Source organism: Pelodiscus sinensis, chromosome 11 (genome assembly GCF_052426305.1).
Source record: "Pelodiscus sinensis isolate ZL-2025 chromosome 11, ASM5242630v1, whole genome shotgun sequence".
NCBI lineage: Eukaryota > Metazoa > Chordata > Testudines > Trionychidae > Pelodiscus > Pelodiscus sinensis.
This window is the reverse complement of record NC_143062.1, coordinates 5,797,279-5,818,703: the sequence shown is the minus strand read 5'-3', so window position 1 is coordinate 5,818,703 and position 21,425 is coordinate 5,797,279. Positions and strand designations below refer to the sequence as shown.

Sequence of the window (21,425 nt, the reverse complement as noted above, 5' to 3'; positions counted from 1 at the left end):
ACGCTGGTCTGACTATTAGTGGGTCTCCTGGCTCAGTTACTGAAACAGATACCGATGTTCTATCTTGGGATGGCAGTTTGCATTAGCGGCAGACCTGGGAAGCACTGCTTGCGGTTAAGTTTGTCTAGCACTTCTTACTTAAGACCTTGTTGCTTTCATTTGCTTCCAACTTGACTTAATTTTAACTGTTGGGTCTGGAATTTTTTTGGGGTGTCTTTCACTGGCTCCATTTAAGTTTCAGCAAATACTATTTGTACATTTCCAATAATTAGGGGGAAAGTACTTTATTTTGCCCAGGCTTTAAAAAAAAAAAAACAAACACACACACACACACAGTAGTTTTGTGGAGAAGCTGTAGCACAAAGATGGGGAATTTTGTTTAGGGTCGGGGCTGCTGACGTACAGAAAAATCAGTTGGGGGGAGCTTACACAAGTGAGAAGCACCAAAAAAACCCAAAACCTCTGATGTGGTCCCTGACTGAGAGGGAGAAAGACATTCACCTTGCACACCAAAGGCTAGGGTGCCTAGGCTAATAGATCTTTTGTGTGTGTTCCAGCCCCATAGAGGGTAGCAGGGGGGCTGGAGTTCCAGTGTGGGCTCCCTAATGCTGGGGGGGGGGTCTGCATCTGGCCCCCAGGCCTTAGGTTCCCCACCCCTGCTGTAGCACCTCCATGTTTGAAATTTGGCAGTTGGATTGCCCTGGTGTTAGGCATGTGCTTTTTGCCAGCGCCGTGAGAACTCACCCAAATTTGGCAAAGTTACAAGCATTTGAAAATCTGAGTTTGCACATGTTCTTCATAGATTTGTGGCAAGTGAGCTAAATTCTCCAGTGATTCCATCTGCACCGGGCATTCTCCAGCCTGGGAGCACAGGAGCTAAGCAGGACTTTCTCCACAGCTGCTGCTCATGGCAACTGAGGGCTGTTTTGGCACCAGGCACTCAGCTGAGAACAGGGAGCATCTTTTGTGCTCTCTGAGTTCCTGGAACCTGGTATCCAAGTAGCATGGGGAAGGAACCAGCCTGATTTGAATGCAGAGGAGGGTAGCCAGATGTATGGTGATGAAGGGGAGTGAATTGTGACGGGGGTGGGGGGGGAGACTGCTGAAAGCAGGTGGCAGGTTGCATTGTCAACCTTAATTCTGGCATTTCTGAACTTTGCTTCATTTTGCAACCTTAATGTCCGTTTTTAAATCTCTGATGTCCTTGTGAGTGTTTTAGAGGCTGCTGCAGGGTGACAAGCGAGGGGGGGTTGGAGAATGAGTTGCTTGAGACCTTCACTAAAGGCTCTGAGGAAATGAGCTCCAGTCCCTCATCCTTGGATAATTGGCGCTGTCATTACTTTTGGATGCACTTTCTACTCTGTTTGGGGAAGGTGTGTGGATATGTCCTGGCTGTGGTTGCGATAGATTTGACACTGCTACTCTGTCTTTTCCTTTGAGGGCCAAGCTTTGCTCGCTCTAACCTGTGATTAGATGTGGGAAGTCCCAAAAGTGCAACATCATTAAATGGCGGAACTAGTAGGAACCATGAGGGGTCATCTAGTCCAGTCCCCTACACTCGTGGCAGGACCAGGTACTAGGGATGTAACAACTAGTCGACTAGCCAATGAGCAAATGCTTATTGGATAGTTGACTAGTGACTTGACTAATCGCTGTTCCTCTGCCGCTGCCTCTATCAGAGAGGCAGCAAGGGGCTGAGCAGGAGCCGGTAGCCGGCTTAAAAGCTAGTGTGGTGGGGTAGGGGAGGCAGAGGTGTAGCAGGAGACTGGGAGAGCCAGGGATCAGCGAGCCTAGCGGCTCTTAATAAGTTTAAAAAGCATAAGCACAGGAGTAGGGACCAGGTGCGAGCCAGGACAGCTGATTTGCGGCTCTGCCTTTTCAATGTTTTAAGATCCTGGTGGCATTTCCATTCTGCAGTTCCACCCCTCACTGACTAGTTGATGGAATGTGTTCTGACCTAGAATGGGGGCTACACAGGTCAGCCTGGCCAGCACCACCTCAGCGGTGGTCTAGCTGTCAGTTCAGCAGGATCAGTGGTGAAGCACTAGCATAAACCAGCATTGTCTGACCAGCAAGGGGGGTACATACTGACTGTTCAGGGAGTCTCAGCAGCCTGTAAAGCAGCAATTATTTTTGGTGTAATCTCTCATGTTAGGGGATGTGGAGGGAGGAGAATTTCCTGATGTGCACAATTCACTCTTCCTTAATGAAACCAGTTAAACCAAAACAGAAAAGTTAAAGCAGCATCCCAGGATTTTGCTGGGAAAGAGGTTCTCCCTAGAGACCAAGTTTGTAGTCAGCTAAACTAGTTATACAGCATACTTCTCCATGATGTAATTCTCTGTTCATGGCTGGATATGCCAGCAGCACCAAAGTCAAACCTGCCCACCAGCACAGGAGCGGTCTAGCTGGAAATACTGTAGCTCTTGCCTGTACCTGCAAATCTTGTAATGACACTACGTTGGGGAAACAATGCACAACCATAGGGGTAAAAGAATAACTTGCAAATCTCAGTGCGCTTAATGCGTATCTAATTCTTGCTGCTCCCCCGTGGGGATTGGAATCCCATTCCAGCCTGTGAAACCAGAATGGATCCGAGTGCGGTAAGCGGGTTCCCGTGGTTTGAATCGTAAAAGGAAAGCAAACTAAATGGGCCTTCAGCAGTGATTGGTCTGCTGTCTATAGCTTTATGCTGCCTGAGAGTTTTCCTGAGCACGTCTCCAGCCAGGCCTGCATACTCTTTGAATGTCTGGTTTGCTTCTACCACCACACTGCACCATTTAAAATAACAGTAGACTGAAGTGCTTGAGACTCATTCAGATTGACTTATCTGTGAACACTGTGAAATGGGCCAAAACGTAGTGGTAGGAATATAAACCCAGAATGACGAGCAGCAGGGAAATGACTAACAGGTGCTGGTAAAATAGGTTTCCTTTAAGCGAATGGAGGGGGAGAAGCAACACCATGGGTCTAAAGGATTCCTTGTTACCTGTAAGGGCAGAACAGTGCAGGGTAGTTTGGAAATGCAGGCAGGATACAAAGTAAGATTAATTTTGGGATTGGCGTGGAGGGGGAGCTAATACATTTGAGAGGCAATAAACAGTCAGTAAAAGGAAAAACTGAAGAGAAGCAGTGCTGAGAGAAACCTGGAGTGTTTGTGGACATAGCTCTGCACTGTGTGTTGGAGGATGGGTGCCCAGGATAATTTGGATTGCTGTGTTTTGTTCTGGCTGCCTTGGTACCAGAAAGATGGCAATGAGATTAAAAGAATTTAAAGAAGGGTGTTGTGCGGAGAGGAGTAACTTAAGAGGCGAGGTTTAAAGACCTAAATATGTGGAACTTGGCTAAGACATTAGATGTGGGGTGTGTGTTGGGGGGAATGGATGGACACGAGCCTATAAGTATTTGAAATATGTCAGTAGTGAGCAGGGAGAGGGCGTGGGCATGGTCTGGTTGGGAGTGACAGGATGAAATTACATAGAGAAGAATGTAGGTTGCCTGGCAGAAGAAACTTCCTTACAGTGTAGCTTGGAAATTGTCACCCCCTCCTTAATATTGAATAGTGGGGAACTGTCCTGTGACTTTCCTTAAGTCCTCACCATGGACATCTGTTTAGTTATACACAGAGGAGGATTATCACAAGCTTAATTTCATTTGTCTCAGAGTTGGGGGAGAAATTAGTATGTTCACGCCTCTGTCCATTACCCTCCTTCCCACCCCTCCGAGAAGCCTGTGCTTTAGTCAGAGAGCCAGTTTGAGTTGGAGCAGATTCTTCGCTCAGGGAGAAGACGCAGCTGCTCCTGTCCAGCAGGCCATGGGAAGATCTGAGTCCTGTCTTGTCCCAGTGGTCTGCTTCAGGGCCCCTGAGGAGGAGGAACGAACAGGATAATAGCTCGTGTGGATTGGAGGAAGTAAATTATTGATTTTCTTTCATGAAATACTGACTCTCCTCCCAGGTTCTCTAGGAAATTGGTATCAAGGTGCAGAGGCACCTTGTTGTGCACTCAGCCTGGGTTAAAACCTCCAGCACCAGTCTATACTGGTTTGCAGTGAGACTGTTGCAACACTTGGTCTTCTGACTAGTCAGCCTCCTTGTCTCCTGCTGGAAATCTTTCTGGTCAGAGCTGCTTTCTGTGGACATTGTCCTAACCCCTCTTCACCCAACCACTAGAGGTTAGGTGAGAGGGAGCATCCTGAAGGAGCTTCACACACTTTTCTTTTGCCCTGCAAGTGGCTCTTGCCTTCTGCCTTCAGGGTCGTGTGGGCATTGTCCAGCTGAGCTGAGGTAGTGGAGTAAGCAGATTACCAGACCTAGGCTCAGTCTCCTACTGCAGCCATTCACCTTCTAGGTTAAGTGCCTAATGGAAGTGGCTGGGCTTCAGAATGCTCTCAGGAGGGTGGTTAACAGATGTGTGAGCACTCCTTTGGCTCAGTCACCCGCAAGGTCTCCCTGCCACACAAGGAGCAGGTAGAGGCGCAAGGGCCAGTGCACCCACCGCCCAGCCCATCAGTTACTGATGCCTCTTGCTGTGGCTTTGTGGGATGAGGTTTCTGCCCTCTCCAGTATGCTCATGAGTCCTCTCCTTGGACCTGTTCTTGGGGTTGAACAACTTGTTTCACTCGAGCTGTCTCCTCTTAGCCAAGGGTTGAATTTCTCAGCTGTGTGCAGCTGCCTGGCTCCCAGATGTGTGTGGCTCTGTTCCTGGAAAGGAAAGAGGAGGTGGTAGGGGTAACTGCCTGGCTGCTGAAGGAGGTCCAGAGGGGCTCTGGTGATACCTGAGTAACTCTACGGGGATATTTCACTGTACCCTGAGGTTGCAGTTTGAGTGCTTGCTCATGGCCATGCCATATTAGGGGGTGTGCTCACCCTGTGCACTGATGCCAGAAGTTTTTCCCTCAGTAGTGTCTGTAGGGGATTGGCTCTGGTGCCCACGGGGTGCAGCAGAAGTAATTTGGCTTGCATGGTTTGAGCTCCATTCCTGCAATTTCTAGAACCTGTAATTTACTAATTGAACTAGTTACCCTTGGCAGTAGTGACGAGGCTTCGTTAGTCTCAGCCAGGGGACCGCGCGTGACCCAGTCCCCAGGCTTTAAGCCCAGCCATCGCTGCAAATGGCCTGTGCCCATCAGCAATCCACATAATAGCTGTCTTAGGTGCTTGGTCAGGGGCACATAGAACCACAGAGCTGGAAGAGACCTCAGGTCATCAAGTCCAGCCCCCTGCTCTAGGCAGGACCAATCCCAACTAAATCAACCCGGCCAGGGCTTTGTCAAGCCGAGACTTAAACACCTCTAGGGATGGAGACTCCACTTCTTCCCTAGGTAACCCATCCCAGTGCTTCACCACCCTCCTAGGGAAATAGTTTTTCCTAATATCCAGCCTAGACCTCTCCCACTGTAACTTGAGCCCATTGCTCCTTGTTCTGCCATCTGTCACTACTGAGAACAGCCTCTCTCCATCCTCTTTGGAACCTCCCTTCAGGAAGATGAAGGCTGCTATTAAATCCCCCCTCACTCTTCGCTTCTGCAGACTAAACAGACCCAAGTCCCTCAGCCTCTCCTCATAGGTCATATGCTCCAGCCCCCTAATCATTTTGGTTGCCCTCCGCTGGACCCTCTCCAATGCGTCCACATCCTTTTTGCAGTGGGGGCCCCAGAATTGGACACAATACTCCATATGTGGCCTCACCAGAGCCGAATAAAGGGGATTAATGACATCTCTGGATCTGCTGGCAATGATCCTCTTAATGCAACCTAATATGCCATTAGCCTTCTTGGCTACAAGCGCACACTGTTGACTCATATCCAGCTTCTCATCCACTGTAACCCCCAGGTCCTTTTCTGCAGAACTACTAATTAACTGGTTGGTCCCCAGCTTGTAACAATGCTTGGGGTTCTTCCATCTCAAGTGCAGGACTCTGCACTTGTCCTTGTTGAACCTCCTCAGAGTTCTTGTGGCCCAAGCCTCCAATTTGTCTAAGTCACTCTGCAGCAAGTGTTGTGTCTGCAAGTCCTTCAAGGCCAGGACTGAAAAGGAGCCTGGTGTTCAACGTAAGTCACTTCTGTTGGGATTGGCACTAACCCTGTCACTGCAGCTGGGGTCTGACTCCACTCCTAGCGCTGTGTCCCGCCAGCGCAGTATGTGAGCCAGCATTGATCCCTATCCACGGCTCCAGGTAAGATGGAAGAGTGTCTCCTGCAATTACAGGGTTACCCCACTGCATGGTTTTGAACATCCCTCATCTTTAAGGTTCCACAGGACTCCTCGTTTTTGCAGCTACAGACTAACACAGCTACTCCTCAACTAGTTACAGTAATAACTGCCTCTTGCCAGGTCTGTCAGGAGGGCTGACAGGTCGGCTGGCACAGCTGGAGTGGATTCATTCATAACTTACAGGCTGTGCTCAGACCTAGTAGCCAGAGACCTGCAGCTTGACTCGGAATGGCTAGCAGGTGGCTGGACTTGTTTCTTTGGAAAGAGATGCAGGAGCCCCCGTCGGCTGCTGAGCCCTGAAGGAATCTTACCCCATAGCAGTCTCCCCCCGGCCCAGCATAGAGCACTGCTCAGTCTGGTATCAGGAGATGGGGGGGCCTGCATTTTCTTGTGCCCCTATGTGGAAAAGGCTCCCTAGAGCGTCCCAAGGACAGAAGCTGCAGCACGACACAAATGCAGTGGAGAAACTTATTGGCAGAAAGCAGTAAGTTTCTCCAGCGCCCTGGGTTGGGGAGCTGCTTGGAGATGTGGTTATCGCTCTGGGCCGACATGAGCTGTGAGCACTGCGGGGGGGAACGGGAGCAGGAATGCACTCAGAAGGAAGAGGAGTGTAAGCGTGGGAGGTGGGGCACCAAAGGGGAGAGAAGGGACCACAAAAGTGGCCGGAGAAGCAGCCAAATAAGAAATGCTGAAGACAGATCTGTGTGAACAAGGAGGGAACAGCACCTGATGCAGGCAAGAGGCTGTACAGACAGGAGAGGGAGGGCAGCGGGCTGAGGGGTCCAGTGCGTGCTTGTTGTCCCACTTCCAGTTTGGCTATGCATTGCTAATGCTGAAAGCCAGAGTTGGGGAGAGTTGTTTTGGGGGGCTCACGGGCCTTGGGATCAGAAGCAGTTGTCCTGCCCCAGGCTGCTCACACTGGAGTGCAGTTCTTCAGGGAAATGCTCTGTGATATTAGCATTCCAGTTCATCCACGTGCTAGTTTGACTGCCGCGTTCCATTGTCACTCCTGTCTCCGCAGCAGTCCCCCCTGCTACCCCAGGGTGTTCCTAGCCGTCGGCAGAAGGGCCCTTGTTTCTGTGGAGAGGCTGTACTCTAGTGTGAGCAGGGGCTGCTGAAGCTGTTTGCTCTCCACTGGGAATGAGCCTCTTGCATTTGTACAGTAGGCCTGAGAGGGAGGGAGGGCAGAGGAATTAGGCAGGTGGGTTTCTCGCCTGCTGTCCAGTGTTCTGAGACAGGCGTAGCTAGTACTGACATGGCCTCTTCTTTCTCCCGCAGGTTCAGGAGACTCCCAGGATGTTGCTGCTCTGAGGCCCAGCACACAGGCTGTCAGGGCTCCCTTCCCAAGTGGTGTAGTGTCGGAGCCTGCAGGAAACATGACTGTGGGATTTGTACTGGTTCCCCCTGTGCTGGGGAGGACTTGGCTGCTGCTGTTGCTGGAGGCGGCTTTCATTCAGTGCTATTGGCCCAGTGAACCTTCCAGAGTTGCACAGGACTGGGAAAACCAGCTAGAGGCCTCCATGCATTCGGTGCTATCAGATCTGCATGACACAGTTCCAGCAGTGCTGGGGATTCCAGACAGCTCTGCGGTGGTGGGCCGTTCCTTCCGAGTCCTTATCCCCGCAGATGTAATTGCTTCCAGTGGAGAAATGGTGCAGGTAAGAAATGCATTAGCCTGCATCCCATCTCACCACCCCGTCCTTGCAGCCATGCCCTCGGGGCCTGCCTCTGCCTTATTGTGATGTGGGGTTGGATGCATGGGTCACAGGCGGTGCCATGATTCCAATGCGTGGGAAAGAGAGGCTGTTGGGATCAGGGGAAACTTCCATTTCCCTCTTCTGGAAAGTCCTTGGTTGATTTCTCCTGGTTTGAGCACCTTCATCCCAGAGTGAAGAGTAGGGGCAGTTTGGTCTCCTCTGTAGGACCTGGTCTGCTTCAGTGTTTGGCTGCATTAAACCTGTCACGCAACCAGATGCTAGGGCAAAGGGTATACGAATCGTTGAAAGACAGTGACCCTCAGCTTCCCAGAGCCAAAATCCTGGACCTACTGCTCTGACACCACGGGGACAAAATATTGTGCCACTGGTATGGTGCGAGAGTGCAGAATCTGTTCTGTAGCTATGGTGCTTGAGCCCATTTGACACGGTGTGTGCTTCTCCTTAGCCTGTGTCCTGTGGGGAAAGTGGGGGATATTTCTCCTTGTCTGAGAGGAGCTATGATCAAACTTGTGGCTCCCAAGAGAGCCACATCTGCCTGTCCTTGGGCTGTGATTTTGTTGTCTTCAGGACTTGCAGGTGCTGTAGCTGCAAGAGATGGAGTCATGAAAGTGACCTGAACAGGCTAAGGAAGGGTAGTGAGAGACTATCAGGATGTCGCTATCGACTACTGGCAAAAGGAGTCCTGCCCAGGCGAGGTTCAAGGAAGACTGCCGCTGCCCCCCATGCTTTTCTAGGTTCACTGGCAGCTTGGACTGGACCACTTCCTAGTCGAAACCGGAGAGATTAATGTTTGCCATTATTCAAGTGGTCGAAAGAGAGCTGAGGGCGAGGGGGCAGCACAACCTTAGACTTGCCAACTTTTCCTTGTAGGCAGGTTTGCTCAAGAGGCAGAGGGACAGATCACAGTGCTAAGGAACCTGAATCAGAGCAGTGAGGTCTGGGGAGGTCCCATTGGCACTAAGAGTTCTGGCGCTGAGGAGTGGCCGTGATAAGCTGCAGACCAGCAGGCCTGGAACACCTGGATTCTCAGTCAGGTGCTGGGCGAGTCCTGTGTTTAGGGGCTTGAGAAATGTGACTAAAGGCTGCAGCACTGTGGGGCTGATGAGACTTGCCCAGATGGAAGCTAGGACATGCACTGGTGGCCTGAGTCATGCTGCTTGCTCTCTTCTTGACCACTGCCATGTGAAAGCCTGGTTCTCAGCCACTTAGTTCCCAAGCTCCAGGGGAAGTCCAGGGAGCTGGAGTGCCAGAGCAGGCCACCATTCAGCTTTGAAGTTTTGAGCAGAGGAATTGAGTAGCACCCCCATTTCCCCACCATTGTGAGTTCTGCTCCGCCGAGATCATTCTGTTCTCCCCCTAAGGCGCTGACTACAGGGGTTGCGAAGTGAGTGTGAATCCCCAGCCAGCATTTTGGAGAGGTTTGGTGCAGAATAAACAGCCAGGTGGAGCAGTGGGCAGGTGGTGGTCTAGGCTTTGGTGTTAGGCATACCTGGGGCCAGGGGAATCATTCACCCCGAGCAGTGCAGTAGTAGCTTCAAGAGCACCTCTGGCTGTTCTCTCCGGTCTACCTTGGGCTGAAGAGCCGTCCCTGGTTGGGAGAGGTCATAGGAGAGCTTGGAGAAGAGAGGGGTAGGGCCCTAGTGCTGCAGTCCCTGGGATAAGGTTTCTTGGTAGTGGGTCATTGTCTGTCTGTTTCTGTAGTGAGCCAGGGTGAGGGAATTGGGCACTTTCGGTGAACTCTCAGTAATCAGCTCTGATCTGGAGGGCTGGGAAGTATGAGTCAGTCTAATTATAACCAGCTCCGGGCAGGCCTGCAAGTTCCTTGTTTGGTCTCAGCACAGCACTGCTGTTATGGGTTGCTTCCTGCAGCTCTTGGAAAGAGGAGAGGGTAGCTACTAAGCAATAGGCTGGCCTAGTAGGCAGGCTGGCTGAAGGTCACTGGCTTAGTCTTAGTTAACCCTATGCCAGCCTACACATCAGCCTGCTGGATACCTGCTGAGCTGGGGGGGGGGGGGGGGCGTGGGGTTTAGCTGTGAGATCATAGCACTTGTGGGTAGTTCTTCTCACCTCTGGCCTTGGGCTCATTAAAAGGCCATGACTAGAAAAGAGACTGGTTGCCTTTCGGAAAGCTGGCCAGGGCTTTTTCTGCACTGTTACTGTCAGTGAGACGAATCGGGATTTGAGCTCCACACAGGCATGCAGCTCTTCTTCACTGCTTGCTCATGTCCATTCAGCGTAGTTGTGAGCGCTTGCCACACGCACCGGTGCCAGAAGGTTTTCCTTCAGCAGCACCCGTAGGGGCCTGGATCTCCGTGCCCCCTGGAGTGGTGCGCACATGCCACGCTCCCCGCCCTCCCCCCGTTCCTTTTTGCTGCCTGTGAAGGTGCTTGGAACACTCCACTCCAGCCTTAGCTGTAGCATTAGTCATTCCCTCTATTCAACTGTAAATAGTTGTCCTTTAAAAATGAGTGGCGCCTTAGAGCCTAATAAATACTCACATATAAAAAAAATCATGAATTTTCGTGGGCACAGCCTACTTCCTGAGATGAGCAGAGTTTTCCTTCAGCAATAGTAGACAATAGTTAGCTAGTCCCTTGTTGAGACTTAGCCTGGGGACAGGTGGCAAGCCATCAGGCCCTATTTGCCTGATATAACCTCAGCTCCTAGCAATCCCTGGTCAAGTGCAAGGTGTTGCTCCCTGAAGCGTCCAAAGGAGAGTTCATGGACCATGCTACTTGAACCATGCGCCTTGGTGTCCGCAATTTCCATAAGGAGGGCTGTGTGGCTACTTCTATTGCGTCTGTCACCAGAGGCCCAGAATGCGATCCAGGAACTCCCCTTTGATTGCATGGCCCTGTTTGTGGAACAGACAGATACCAGGTTGCATGGGTTCAAGGACTTTTGCACAACCCTAAAGACTTTATAACTCCACGTGCTAGGGCCGGAGCATAAATAGTTTAAGCCTCAACCCGCTCAACCCAAAGTGCGACTCGCTGCAAGGGCTCAGGAAACCTTTCTGCAAAGTTAGGGCGGGCAGCCCCCGGCAGGCTCACGTCCGTCGTTGAGCCAGCCCAAGCTCTCTGGCAAGGGCGCCTTTTGAGGATGCGCCCGAGGATGACACAGCAGACATGCTGGCTCTTCCCTGTCCCTTTGCTTCCCATCGCCGCCCCTTCCTCTCAGCCTGGGCATAGATTACATCAGACCATTGGATGCTGGCCATGGTGCAGGATGGCTGTGCACTCCCGATGGCTTCTTACACCCCCCCCTCTTTCCCTTCCACCCTCCCTCCCTGTCCCCCTTCAGCGATCCTTCTCATGGGCAGCTTCTCGAACAAGAGGTGGTGGAACTGCTGCACCTGGAATTGAGAAGATGCCTGCCCAGTTCCACAGCCAGGTTTCTACTCCTGATATTTTTTTAATCCCCAATGCCAAGGGGCGCATCAGGCCTATTCTGGAGCTGTGAAATTTGAATCAGTATCTGGTCCACTTCAGGTTTTGCATGGTCACCCTGGCATCAGTTGTTCCTGAGCTGGATCTGGGAGATGGGTTTGTCTCATCATGATCTTCGAGGGATACAGATGGTTTGAGGTAGGACACAACCACTCTGTTTGCAGTCCTCTCTCTTAGCCTAGCTATGGCACCCAGAGTAATCACAAAGTGCATGTGAGCGATGGCAGCTTACCTGCATCATCTAGGGGTCCAGGTATATCCCTATCTGGATGACTAGCTGGTCAAGGGCTATTCACAGTGTAAGGTCCAGTGAGAGATCTATCTCCTTCTCTCCACATGTCATCATCCCGGTCTCCTGGTAAACTACAAAATATCGTTAGTTCCAGTACAGAGAACTGAGTTTATTGGCGTGGTGCTCGATTCTACTGCAGCCATGGCATCCCTCCCTCAAGACTGGTTCCATGTGCTGTGGGACCTTGCTTGCCTGCTGTTCTTTGCCCCTCTGATGATGGTAAGGGCATGTCTCTGCATCCTCGGCCATATAGCAGCTTGCACTTACTTGATGCCTTCTGCCAAACTCAAGATGTACCCACTCCAGCTTTGGCTGACATCAGTGTACTCCTCAGGGTGGTACCCCCTCAAAGGATAGCCACAGTGCTGACACACATCCTCCACTTCCTGCAGTCTCCTTGCCGGTGTCTGTTCAGGCAGCCCCAGCACTCGGAACTTGGACCGGGAGTCAGGAGCTTACCTTGGAGCGCTCCAAACTCGGGGCCAGTGGTCCCAGAACGAGCCAGCCCTTCACATAAACGTCAGAGAGCTCAAGGCAGTCAGATGTGTGCAGTGTTCTTGCCTCACCTGCAGGGCAGAGTGGTCTGTGTTCTCTCAGACAATGTGGCATCCACGTTCTACATCAACAGGCAGGGCAGGGCCCACGCTGTGTCCCTGCAAGGAAGCAACCAGACTGTGATTTGTCTCCTCCTCCATATCTCACTGGAAGCACGCCACCTCCTGGGAGTGCAACGTAATTACAGACCGAGCAGAACTCGCATCTCACCAGGAGTGGTGTCTCCATCTGGAGATCTCCCTCGTGCTCTTCCAGGACTAGGGCTCTCCCCGCAACACAACGCAACACAAAGTGCTCCACCTTCTGCTCAAGGATGGGTCTGGAGTGCCTGCCTTCTCCCCTGTGCAGGCAGTCTCCTCTACACTTCCCCCTTTCTCATTGATCAGCAAGGTCCTCCTGAAGATCAGACAGGATTCTGCAGATCACACCAGCGTGGCTGTCAGGAGGGCCCTAACATTGTACCTGGAAAGAACAAAGCCCTTCCGTAAGTCCACACAGCTGTCCATGGCCTACACCAAGCAGTGGATCGGGATCTACTGGTAGATCTTGGGTCCTGACAGGTGATCCTGGCTGGTTTGGCGAAGAGGCTATCCAGTGCCAGCATTTCAGCTGCCCCTCCCCTACTGCTGCTCATCTCCTGCCCTTTGCCTGGGAGCCTCCTGCCTACTGTGCAGGATATAGGAGGGAGAAGGGGGGTGCTGATGTCAGGGTGTCCCTCCTCCCCGCATTCCTGTACGCTAGCTCCACACAGAGAGAAGGGGAAGGAGGGAACTTGGCAATGCAGATCTCTGTAGCTCTCTCTCACTCTGTGTGTCTGTCATTCCCACAAACACACACTGGCCCTTCCTCTCCTCTCCTGACCCAGCTCATACGTGGGTGGTTGTTGCCCCTTTTATTGCTTGCAAAGTGTGTTACTTTGAGGATTTGACTGGTGTGTGCATTTCAGCATTTTCATTTCTCTTGCACTTATATTTAATTGAGTCTGAGTCTAACCCTAACCCTAGCCTGGCGTGGCTGGAGTAATTATCCCTGTGGTGATTGCTTGTCATGGAAGTTGCTGGCATGTCTCTGCAGCCCTTGAGAACGGCAGAGCAGGGGGTCTCCACATGCTGTCCTTGCCTGCAGACCCCACTCCTGCAGCTCCCATTGATCAGTAGTGGGGAACTGTGGCCAGTAGAAGCTGTGGGCTCAGGACCTGTAGATGAGGGGCAGCACATGGCACCACTGCTGAACGTGCCAGCTGCTTTCAGGAGTGGTGCAGGGCCAGGGCAGGAGTAAGCTGCCTTAACCCCACTGCTCCACCACCTAGAAGCAGTCTCAGTTAAATGGTGCCCAGCCAGAGCCTGCTTCCTAAGCCTGGCCCAGCCCTGAACCACCTCCTGCCCCAGACGTGAGACCCCCTGCACCCAAACTTCTTCCCAGAGCTTGCACCCTGAAACCCCTCCTGGACCCCAGTCCCCCACTTTGGGCTAAGCCTGGAGCTCCTCCCACAGGCCGAACCCCTGGGCCCAAGACGAGAGCCTGCACCTCACCTGGTGTGCGTGAGGTTGGGGGAAGAAGGGGATGGAGCGAGCAGGGTGAGTCCTTGCAGAAGGGGTGGGGCCTCGAAGGGGCAGGTTTTTGGGTTTGAGGGAGATCTTACGTTGCACTTCACTTAGGGATCTTGTGCTTAAAAAGGTGAAGACCCTGCCCTCCATGGATAGGATGAAAGGCCATCCAGTATCATCCCAGAGGGTATCCCTATGGATCCCCTCCTGCATGCGCACGTGCTATGGCCTAGTGGGCATTCTGGCCCCTGACCAGGGCAAAGCTCGTTCACCTAAGGCCCATGCTTCATCTGCCAAATGTCCCAATCCAGGGTATCTGTCGGGCAGCAGCATGGTCATCAGCGTGCACCTTCGCAGCCCACTATGCGATCACACATCATGCTAGGAGCCACCCAGCGTTGGGCAGAGCTGCGCTGCAGTCTGCATGTTCTTGGGTCTCCTACCTGCCTCCACGCATACTGTGTGCAGTCACCAATGTTGAATGGATGTGAGCACGCACTCGAAGAAAAGACGAGGTGTTCTGCTCATGTCCATTCAGCCTCCCACCCTCCTTCTCTTCTGGAGTCTCCCGGGCCCCTCCCTTCTCAGTTCCTGTTGCTGGGAGTGCCCTATGTAGCACAGCATGTGCACTGCTCCAGGGGACGCCGAGACCCAGGCCCCTATAGGCACTGCCCCAGTGCACGTGGCGAGTGCACACACCTCTGTTGAATGGGCATGCGCAATACACCCCGAGGAATACCAGTTACACAAACAGCAGACTGTCTTTTCCAGTTAGAACAATGTGACTGAAGAAACCCTTTTCAAGTTGGCAAGCAGCCTTTCTGGGAACTCCACTGTTTTGTAATGACCTCCCTGTCCTCCCATCCTGGTGGAAGGAATCTTTGTACTCTGAGTAGTTCCCTTATAGGAAACATGAGCACACCTGGCAAGTAAAGGTGTCCTAGGAAGAGAATGGCATTCTCTGAGGCTCATCAAGTCCAGAACTTTGCCAACTCAGTGGTGAAGCAGAGCTGTCTGGTGTGACGCTGGTGTTTTAAAAAAAAAAAAAATCATAAGGCACCAAAGAGGAGCATTGACACCACGAAGTCTCACTCTGGCATCTGGAAATGGGTGGTGACGTTTTCTTATGCTCCCAAATAGCAAACACTTGCTGCTATTTCTTCTTGCCGTGAGGAACAAGGAGCAATGGGCTCAAGTTGCAGTGGGGAGCTCTAAGTTGGATGGTAGGAAAAGCTATTTTCCTAGGAGGCCGGTGAAGCACTGGAATGGGTTCCCTAGGGAGGTGGTGGAATCTCCGTCTGTCATAACCATGAGGGTTAGCCAGCAGCCTGGAGACTAAGGGATTAACTGTACCTAGCTAGGTAGCAGTCAGCCAATAGAAATGCAGATAGGGATTTCAAACTGGGACAAAGGAATTTCTGGTTTTTCCCTCCTTTGTCTCTAGGCAGTTGTCTTTCCAGATACTGAGGGGGACAGACAACGTGTCCCTCTCCAAGAAAAGACTCTTCACCATCTATAAGTAGGGCAAAGTCTAGATAAATCCACTAGGTTTTATTGTTTTATGGTTTGGGAATGGGAATCTGATGTCTGTGCATTTAGAAATGGGGTTTCCTCTTTTTTGTAACTGTTTTGTTCCCATGGGAAAATTCCCCATGAGTTTATTAATTGGTGGCTCTTACCATCTAGCCAATCCAACTATGCTTGTAACAGGATTATTGTTGTGATAATAAAAATAATATTATTGTGTTCTTTCTTTATTAACCTGGTATTGGTTCAGTTCTGTCTCCTGGACAATCTATCTGTGAGATCTGCATGCCTCTTACTAGGGGACAGTAGCCACAGACTGCAGTTTGTATTTTCTCTTTTCTTTTTCAAAGGGTGCCTTTGGGGTTGGTTTGAAGTGTCCACCCCTGTTTATGGGTTCAAAAGCACTTGACGGTGGCAGCGGATTTTTTTATCCCCAAAATCTAGGTGTTTTAAGGTTTTGGGGGAAAGTTTTATACCAAAGCCTGGAAAGGTTAGGTTTTAGGGTACTTTTGTGGGCCCCCACTTCTGCATTCATCATGCCAGAGTGGGGAAGCAGCCTTGACACCATCCCTAGAGGCTTTTAAGGCCTAGTGTGACAAAGCCCTGGCTGGAAGGATTTAGTTGGGGTTGGTCCTGCTTTGCACAGGGGGTTGGACTTGATGACCTCCTGGGGTCCCTTCCTACCCTAATCTAATTTTAACCTTCTATGATAATCCTCTGAAGAGGAGTTCTCTGTACTAAGGATGTTAAGGACTAGTCAACCTCTCCCCCCTTGCTGCCTCTGATAGGGGTAGCAAAGGCTGGGGGGGGAGAAGAGAGCGTGCTTCAAAGCAGCAGTGCCACACAGAGCCTGTACCCGGGCACTATGTGGCATCGCCCCCTTTGAAACACCGCCACAGCGTTTCAAAGTGGCAGCGCTGCGTGGAGCCCAGGGTCAGCTGGGGGCTTCCCAGGTTCTGCAGAAATGCCGCATGGAGTCCGGGGTCAGTGGGGGACTCTTGTACATTTCAGAGCTGGCACCCACGTGCAGCCCAGGGCCAGTGGGAAGTCTGGGGGCTCTTGTGCATTTTAAAGGGCAAGCGCCTTCATGGAGCCCGGAGTCAGTGGGACTTCTGCTTGCCCCAGTGTGCAGACAGAGTTCGCATTCCTCCTTTGAAATGTACAAGAGCCCCCGCAGTGGGCTGCGGAAGTGCCTGTCGCACAGTCGGTAGAAATTCCATCGACTACTTGACTACTAAATTACTCGTTAGTTAACATCCTTCCCCTGTACAGTACTGTGCCCAATATGGCTAATACAGCAATTAGATCCTCTGGAAAAACTGAATCTTGTGAAGAGTTCAGACCCAAGCTGTGTGCCTGTCCGGCAGAGGTTATGTGTAGTGACCCATAATCATAGTGATGAATTTGTGGCTCTGCACAAATGGCTTTGCCTCTTTGCTGCCCTTACCTGTTTGAGTCTCTCAGTAATCAAATCGACTAAAAATGCTTAACTGCTTTGGCTTAAATTCAGGTCAGTTAGAAAACTAGTTCTGTTGCAAACTGCAGATGAGGTTCTGATAAGGCTTTGAAGATGGCTAACTATATTGGTCATAAGATCACTTCCAGTTGCTGGACTCAGTTCTGTGCTGCAGCTTCATCTGGCTTTGGGTCTGTGGTAAATTTCTAGAGAGTGGTCATAGCCTTTGTCTTGGGGAGGGTTGGCATTTTAATAAACAGCAGAAACTAACCCTAATCTAACCCACACTGACCTGCAGAGTATCCAATAACTGAACTGTGTGTTTCAGCATCCCTCCTAGTCACTGTAGTGCCAGCTGGGTGCAAAAATAGCAGCAACAACTCAAGTGGCTTTCCCACCACGCACTGCTTCCTGCCGATGCAGCTAGCTCAGCAACTTCCTGCACTTGTGGCCGAAAGCTGTTCTCCTGAGTGCTGCATGCATGGTGGCAAGTTACTTCCACAGCAACCAGCTTTTGCTTACATAGAAAGCTGCCACTGGTCCCACATCCCACTGGATCCTGATGCTGGTCCCACAACCTCCTCCCACCCTGGGCCAGGTGGACAATGGCCTTTGTAATGGCCATTCTGGAACCCATGGGGGTTTCCCCTGGTACCAGGTGTCCATAGTTTTACCGGTCATTGGTTGCTTCCAAGAGGAAGGCCTCTGCTCTGCTTGGCTCTGGCCCCTGGCTAAAGTACCAGATCTGGTACCAGTACACAAGACATAGGCCCCATGGAAGTAATTGAGGCTGAAGAAGCAGAACACCCTATCTCTGGTACAGGCCTCGTCCTCCTCCCCAGCCAAGATTGTCTTGGGACCAAGTGGCTGACTGCCACAAGATGACTTTCCAGCCCATCAGGAGTATCTAAATAGGATAGCCACTACCCTGGGGTGGGAGAGCCAAGAATTGTCCCTTGGCTATATTGACATGCTGTTGCAGCAGCACTCTGAGGATTCTTGTGGTTTTACCCATGAAAGTTCAGGCCCTAATAAATCTGTTGGTCTCTAAGATGCCTCAGGACTCCTTGTTTTTGCAGATACAGGCTAACTTGTCTGCCCTCTGGGAGGCCTATCTGGGTATGGTCAGAGCCCTGTGGCAAACCCTGTCTTCTCTCCCTCCCGCTTGGAAGAGAGCAGAGAAGAAATACAGCGTGCTAGCCAAAGAGTGCAAGGACCTCTACTCGCCCTTCTCCTGGGTCCCTAGTATGCACAGGCAATGAGAGGGATAGATGAGGCCAAGCAAGTGCTATCTTACCCCCAAGTAGAAGGACTGAAAGAAACCTGATCTGTTTAGGGAGAATATGTATTCAGTGGTGGGCTACAACTGCATGTATTGAACCAGTAAGCCCTGCTGGGGAGATGCAGAATTACCATTTGTGGGGGGACTCCTCTAAATGTCTCGGGACTCAAGACAGGAATTCTCTGCCAATGGTCTGTCTAGCCCAGGATCCTGTCTTCCAACAGTGGTCAATGCCAGATGCCCCAGGGGGAGTGAACAGAACAGGGAATCAAGTGATCTGTCCCCATCACCCATTTCCAGACTCTGACAAAGAGAGGAAAGGGACATTATTCCCCCCATCCTGTCTCTCAAATACAGGTTGAACCTCTCTAGTCCAGCACCCTCAGGACCTGACGGGTGCCAAACCAGAGAATTTGCGGAACCACAGGTTGTAAATGTTGTCTAGCCGCATTATCAACACTTCCACTACTTACTGGGCTCTTAGAAGACAGTTAGGGGTAAATTAGAGCTCAACAACACAGAACCCTGAGACCCAGAACTGGTAGCTGTAAACAAACTTTATGGGACTGTGGGAAATTGTCACACCCATAAGTGAACATCCAGCTAACTAAAATCATGCCGAACCACAGTGTGCTGGACCACCAGTCTTTAATTATCAGATTACATCCTGTTTTTTCCACATTTGTTTCACAGCATTCATGGTGGACAAGGCGGAGCGCTGGGTAGTGACTCAGGAAGCCAATATAAAGGATAGGTGCTCAGCCTCGTAGAAGAATCAGGACCTGGAGGGTCTCATGTTACACACTCAAATATTTCTGCGAATTTTGACCTGAATTTCTCTGTACAATGGGGAATTGTGACAACAGATTAATTGTTTGAGGCATTTTTACCAGAGTGATGTGTCCTAGAGAAATCAGTTTTTCCATTCGGTGCAGGCGTTGGATGTGGTGCTGTAAATAAGATACTAGACCTTACAATGAGGATAAGATGAAATATGAAGCAGCTGACTCATTCTCTGAGCACTATCTATGCTCACCCCCACTGACACTACCTCTAGCAACAATGGAGGTACCGCTGGCTTCCTGCAGGGTGGAGGCAAGTCCCGCAGCTGCACGCCACTTCGGGGCTTTCAGGAAGCGTACCGGATGCTCTCCCCTCCCCCAAACAGTGGTCATGTTTCCTGAGGCCAGGTCTGTGGCGTGCTGGTGACTTCCTCCTTCCCCTGATGCCTACCTGTACATGGGGGGGGGGGGGGGGGGGACGAGGACGAGGAGTCCTGGGAGGAAGCATGAGCCAAGCACTCCCTTCTCCTGTTGCCTTCCTGTGGGGGGGAGGGGGAGCAGCTCACATGCTACCTGAGACCGGCTGTGGGATCCCCAGGTACTGGCCCGAGTTGACCCTGTCCTCCCCTCCTGGCTAGATCTCCCCACGCACGAGTACCTTGTCCCAGTCCCCGCCCCCATCACCCTGCTCCCAGCACCCACTAGCACTCTGTCCCCTGCTCCAGCACCCTGCCACCTGCCCCACCAACACCCTGACCCAGCACCCACTAGCACCCTGTCCTGTGTTCCAGCACCCTGCCACCTGCCCCCACTGGCACCCTGCTCCCAGTACCCTCTCCCGTACCCCAGCATCCACTGATACCCTGCCACCAGTACCCTGCTGCCAGCACCCTGTCCCCTACCCCAGCGCCTGTCCCAGTACCCACCAGCACAGTTGGGGCCACATTAGTCAGGCTTAGGGAGTTTTGGAGGGGTTGTTTTTATGCATCTCACTTGTGTGCCCCCGACTGATTTTTCTGTGGGTCAGTGACCCCTGACTCAGAACAGGTTCCCCGTTCCTCTCAGAAATAAAGACAATGCTGAAACTTTGTGTTTGACATATTTTATTTAAAAATGAAGCCTGGCCAACAAGCCCCCAATTGGGGCCAAGCCCCCATCTGGCCACAGATTCATAACACTCCTGCACCACCACCCCCAGCCCCAAAGCTGAGCCTATCATACACTGGAGCCCCCTGTCCTGAGCCTTTCACATCCCAAAACTCCTGCAACACCCCATCCTCAGTCTTCTGCCAGAACACACTTGCACCATCCACACACTGCAAATCTGTATCTTGAGCCCATCATACTCCCAACCTCTCTGCCCTGTACCCCCCATGCACCTAAACCCCCACATCCACAAGCCTCCACCTGATCCCAACACTCCCCAGCCTGGAACCCCCTCCCCGAGCCAGAGTCCCCTTCTCCACATCCTCCTGCATCCAAATTCCCTCCGGAGCTCGCACCTCTCACCCCTTCCCACACCCAAATCCCTCATTCCCACCCGCAGCTCCTGTCTCAACCCAGTGAGGGTAGGGGAGTTTTTCTGGCAAACACGCTCTTTCAGAAGCCTCTGTATTCCTCGTTCCATGCGGAATAAGGGGGCTTGTGAAAGAAGGGGGTTTTCCAACGTTTGGCCCAGTCTAGACGGCCCAAATATCAGAAGAACCTCTTCCCACAGAAGGATTGAAAACAAGCAGCAGTATAGCTGTACCCTGAGTATATAAGGGCCCGGGATAGCAAGTGATGGAGGGGAGCAGAGAGGGCGGGGCCTCAAGGAAGGTGTGGGGTCTAGGGAAAGGGATGGGGCAGATCTTGGCTTGTCCTGACACTTGAAAAGTGACCTTGGGTGTAAAAAGGTTGGAGACCCCTGCTCCAGAGCTAGGCAGAAAGCCACGGTCAGCAGGAGGCAGGGCCCGTTGGTGCAGGCCCAGCACTCCCACTGGGGCATTGCACTTTGTCCCCTACCGGCCTGGCGATCTACTTGCTACTCAGCTTGTGGCTGAGGCCCAGTGAGTTCAGAGGTCACAGCAAGCCTGTCAGGCACTGAAAAGCACACAGCTCCTGGGGCCCAGAGCAGTGCATTAGCCAAAAGCCTTCTGGCCTGGGGTCTGTGCCGTCCCTATCTGCCCTGAGCCCATGTCTGACCTGCAGATGGGAGAGAGGCTGAGAAGACTGAAGGAAGTAGCCGCTTGGCTTGCAGAATCCAATACAGGCAGTCCCCGGGTTACGTACAACATAGGGACTGTAGGTTTGTTCTTAAGTTGAATTTGTATGTAAGTCGGAACTGGTACATATTGTATCCCAGGTGTCCCCGATTCAGCCGCGCACTAGCTGCGCCCCCGTCCCCCCCCAGCAGACCAGGCTTTTCTCGCTGCGGAGGACAGGGGCGGCAGGACCGCGGCGTGTCTCGGCGGTCCCGCCACCCGTGTCCTCCGTGGCGAGAAAAGCCCTCTCCCTCCCCCCCCCCCCCCAGCAGACCAGGGAGACGCGGAGCGGCTTTTCTCGCCGCGGAGGACGCGGACGGCGGGACCGCCGCGGCGTGTCTCGGCGGTCTGCTGGGGGGG

General features: G+C 52.1%; 1 protein-coding gene across 4 annotated transcripts in view; it reads left to right on the top strand.

Annotated features, from left to right (window-relative positions):
- Positions 1-21,425, top strand: part of DAG1 (dystroglycan 1) — an 84,120-nt gene that overhangs the window by 49,959 nt on the left and 12,736 nt on the right. For all 4 annotated transcript variants that reach the window (XM_075939587.2, XM_075939586.2, XM_006120727.5 and 1 more), the window contains exon 2: positions 7,493-7,872. In XM_075939587.2, the coding sequence (XP_075795702.2) occupies positions 7,591-7,872 (282 nt within the window). In that variant the 5' untranslated portion in view covers positions 7,493-7,590. The remainder of the gene's footprint in view (positions 1-7,492; positions 7,873-21,425) is intronic.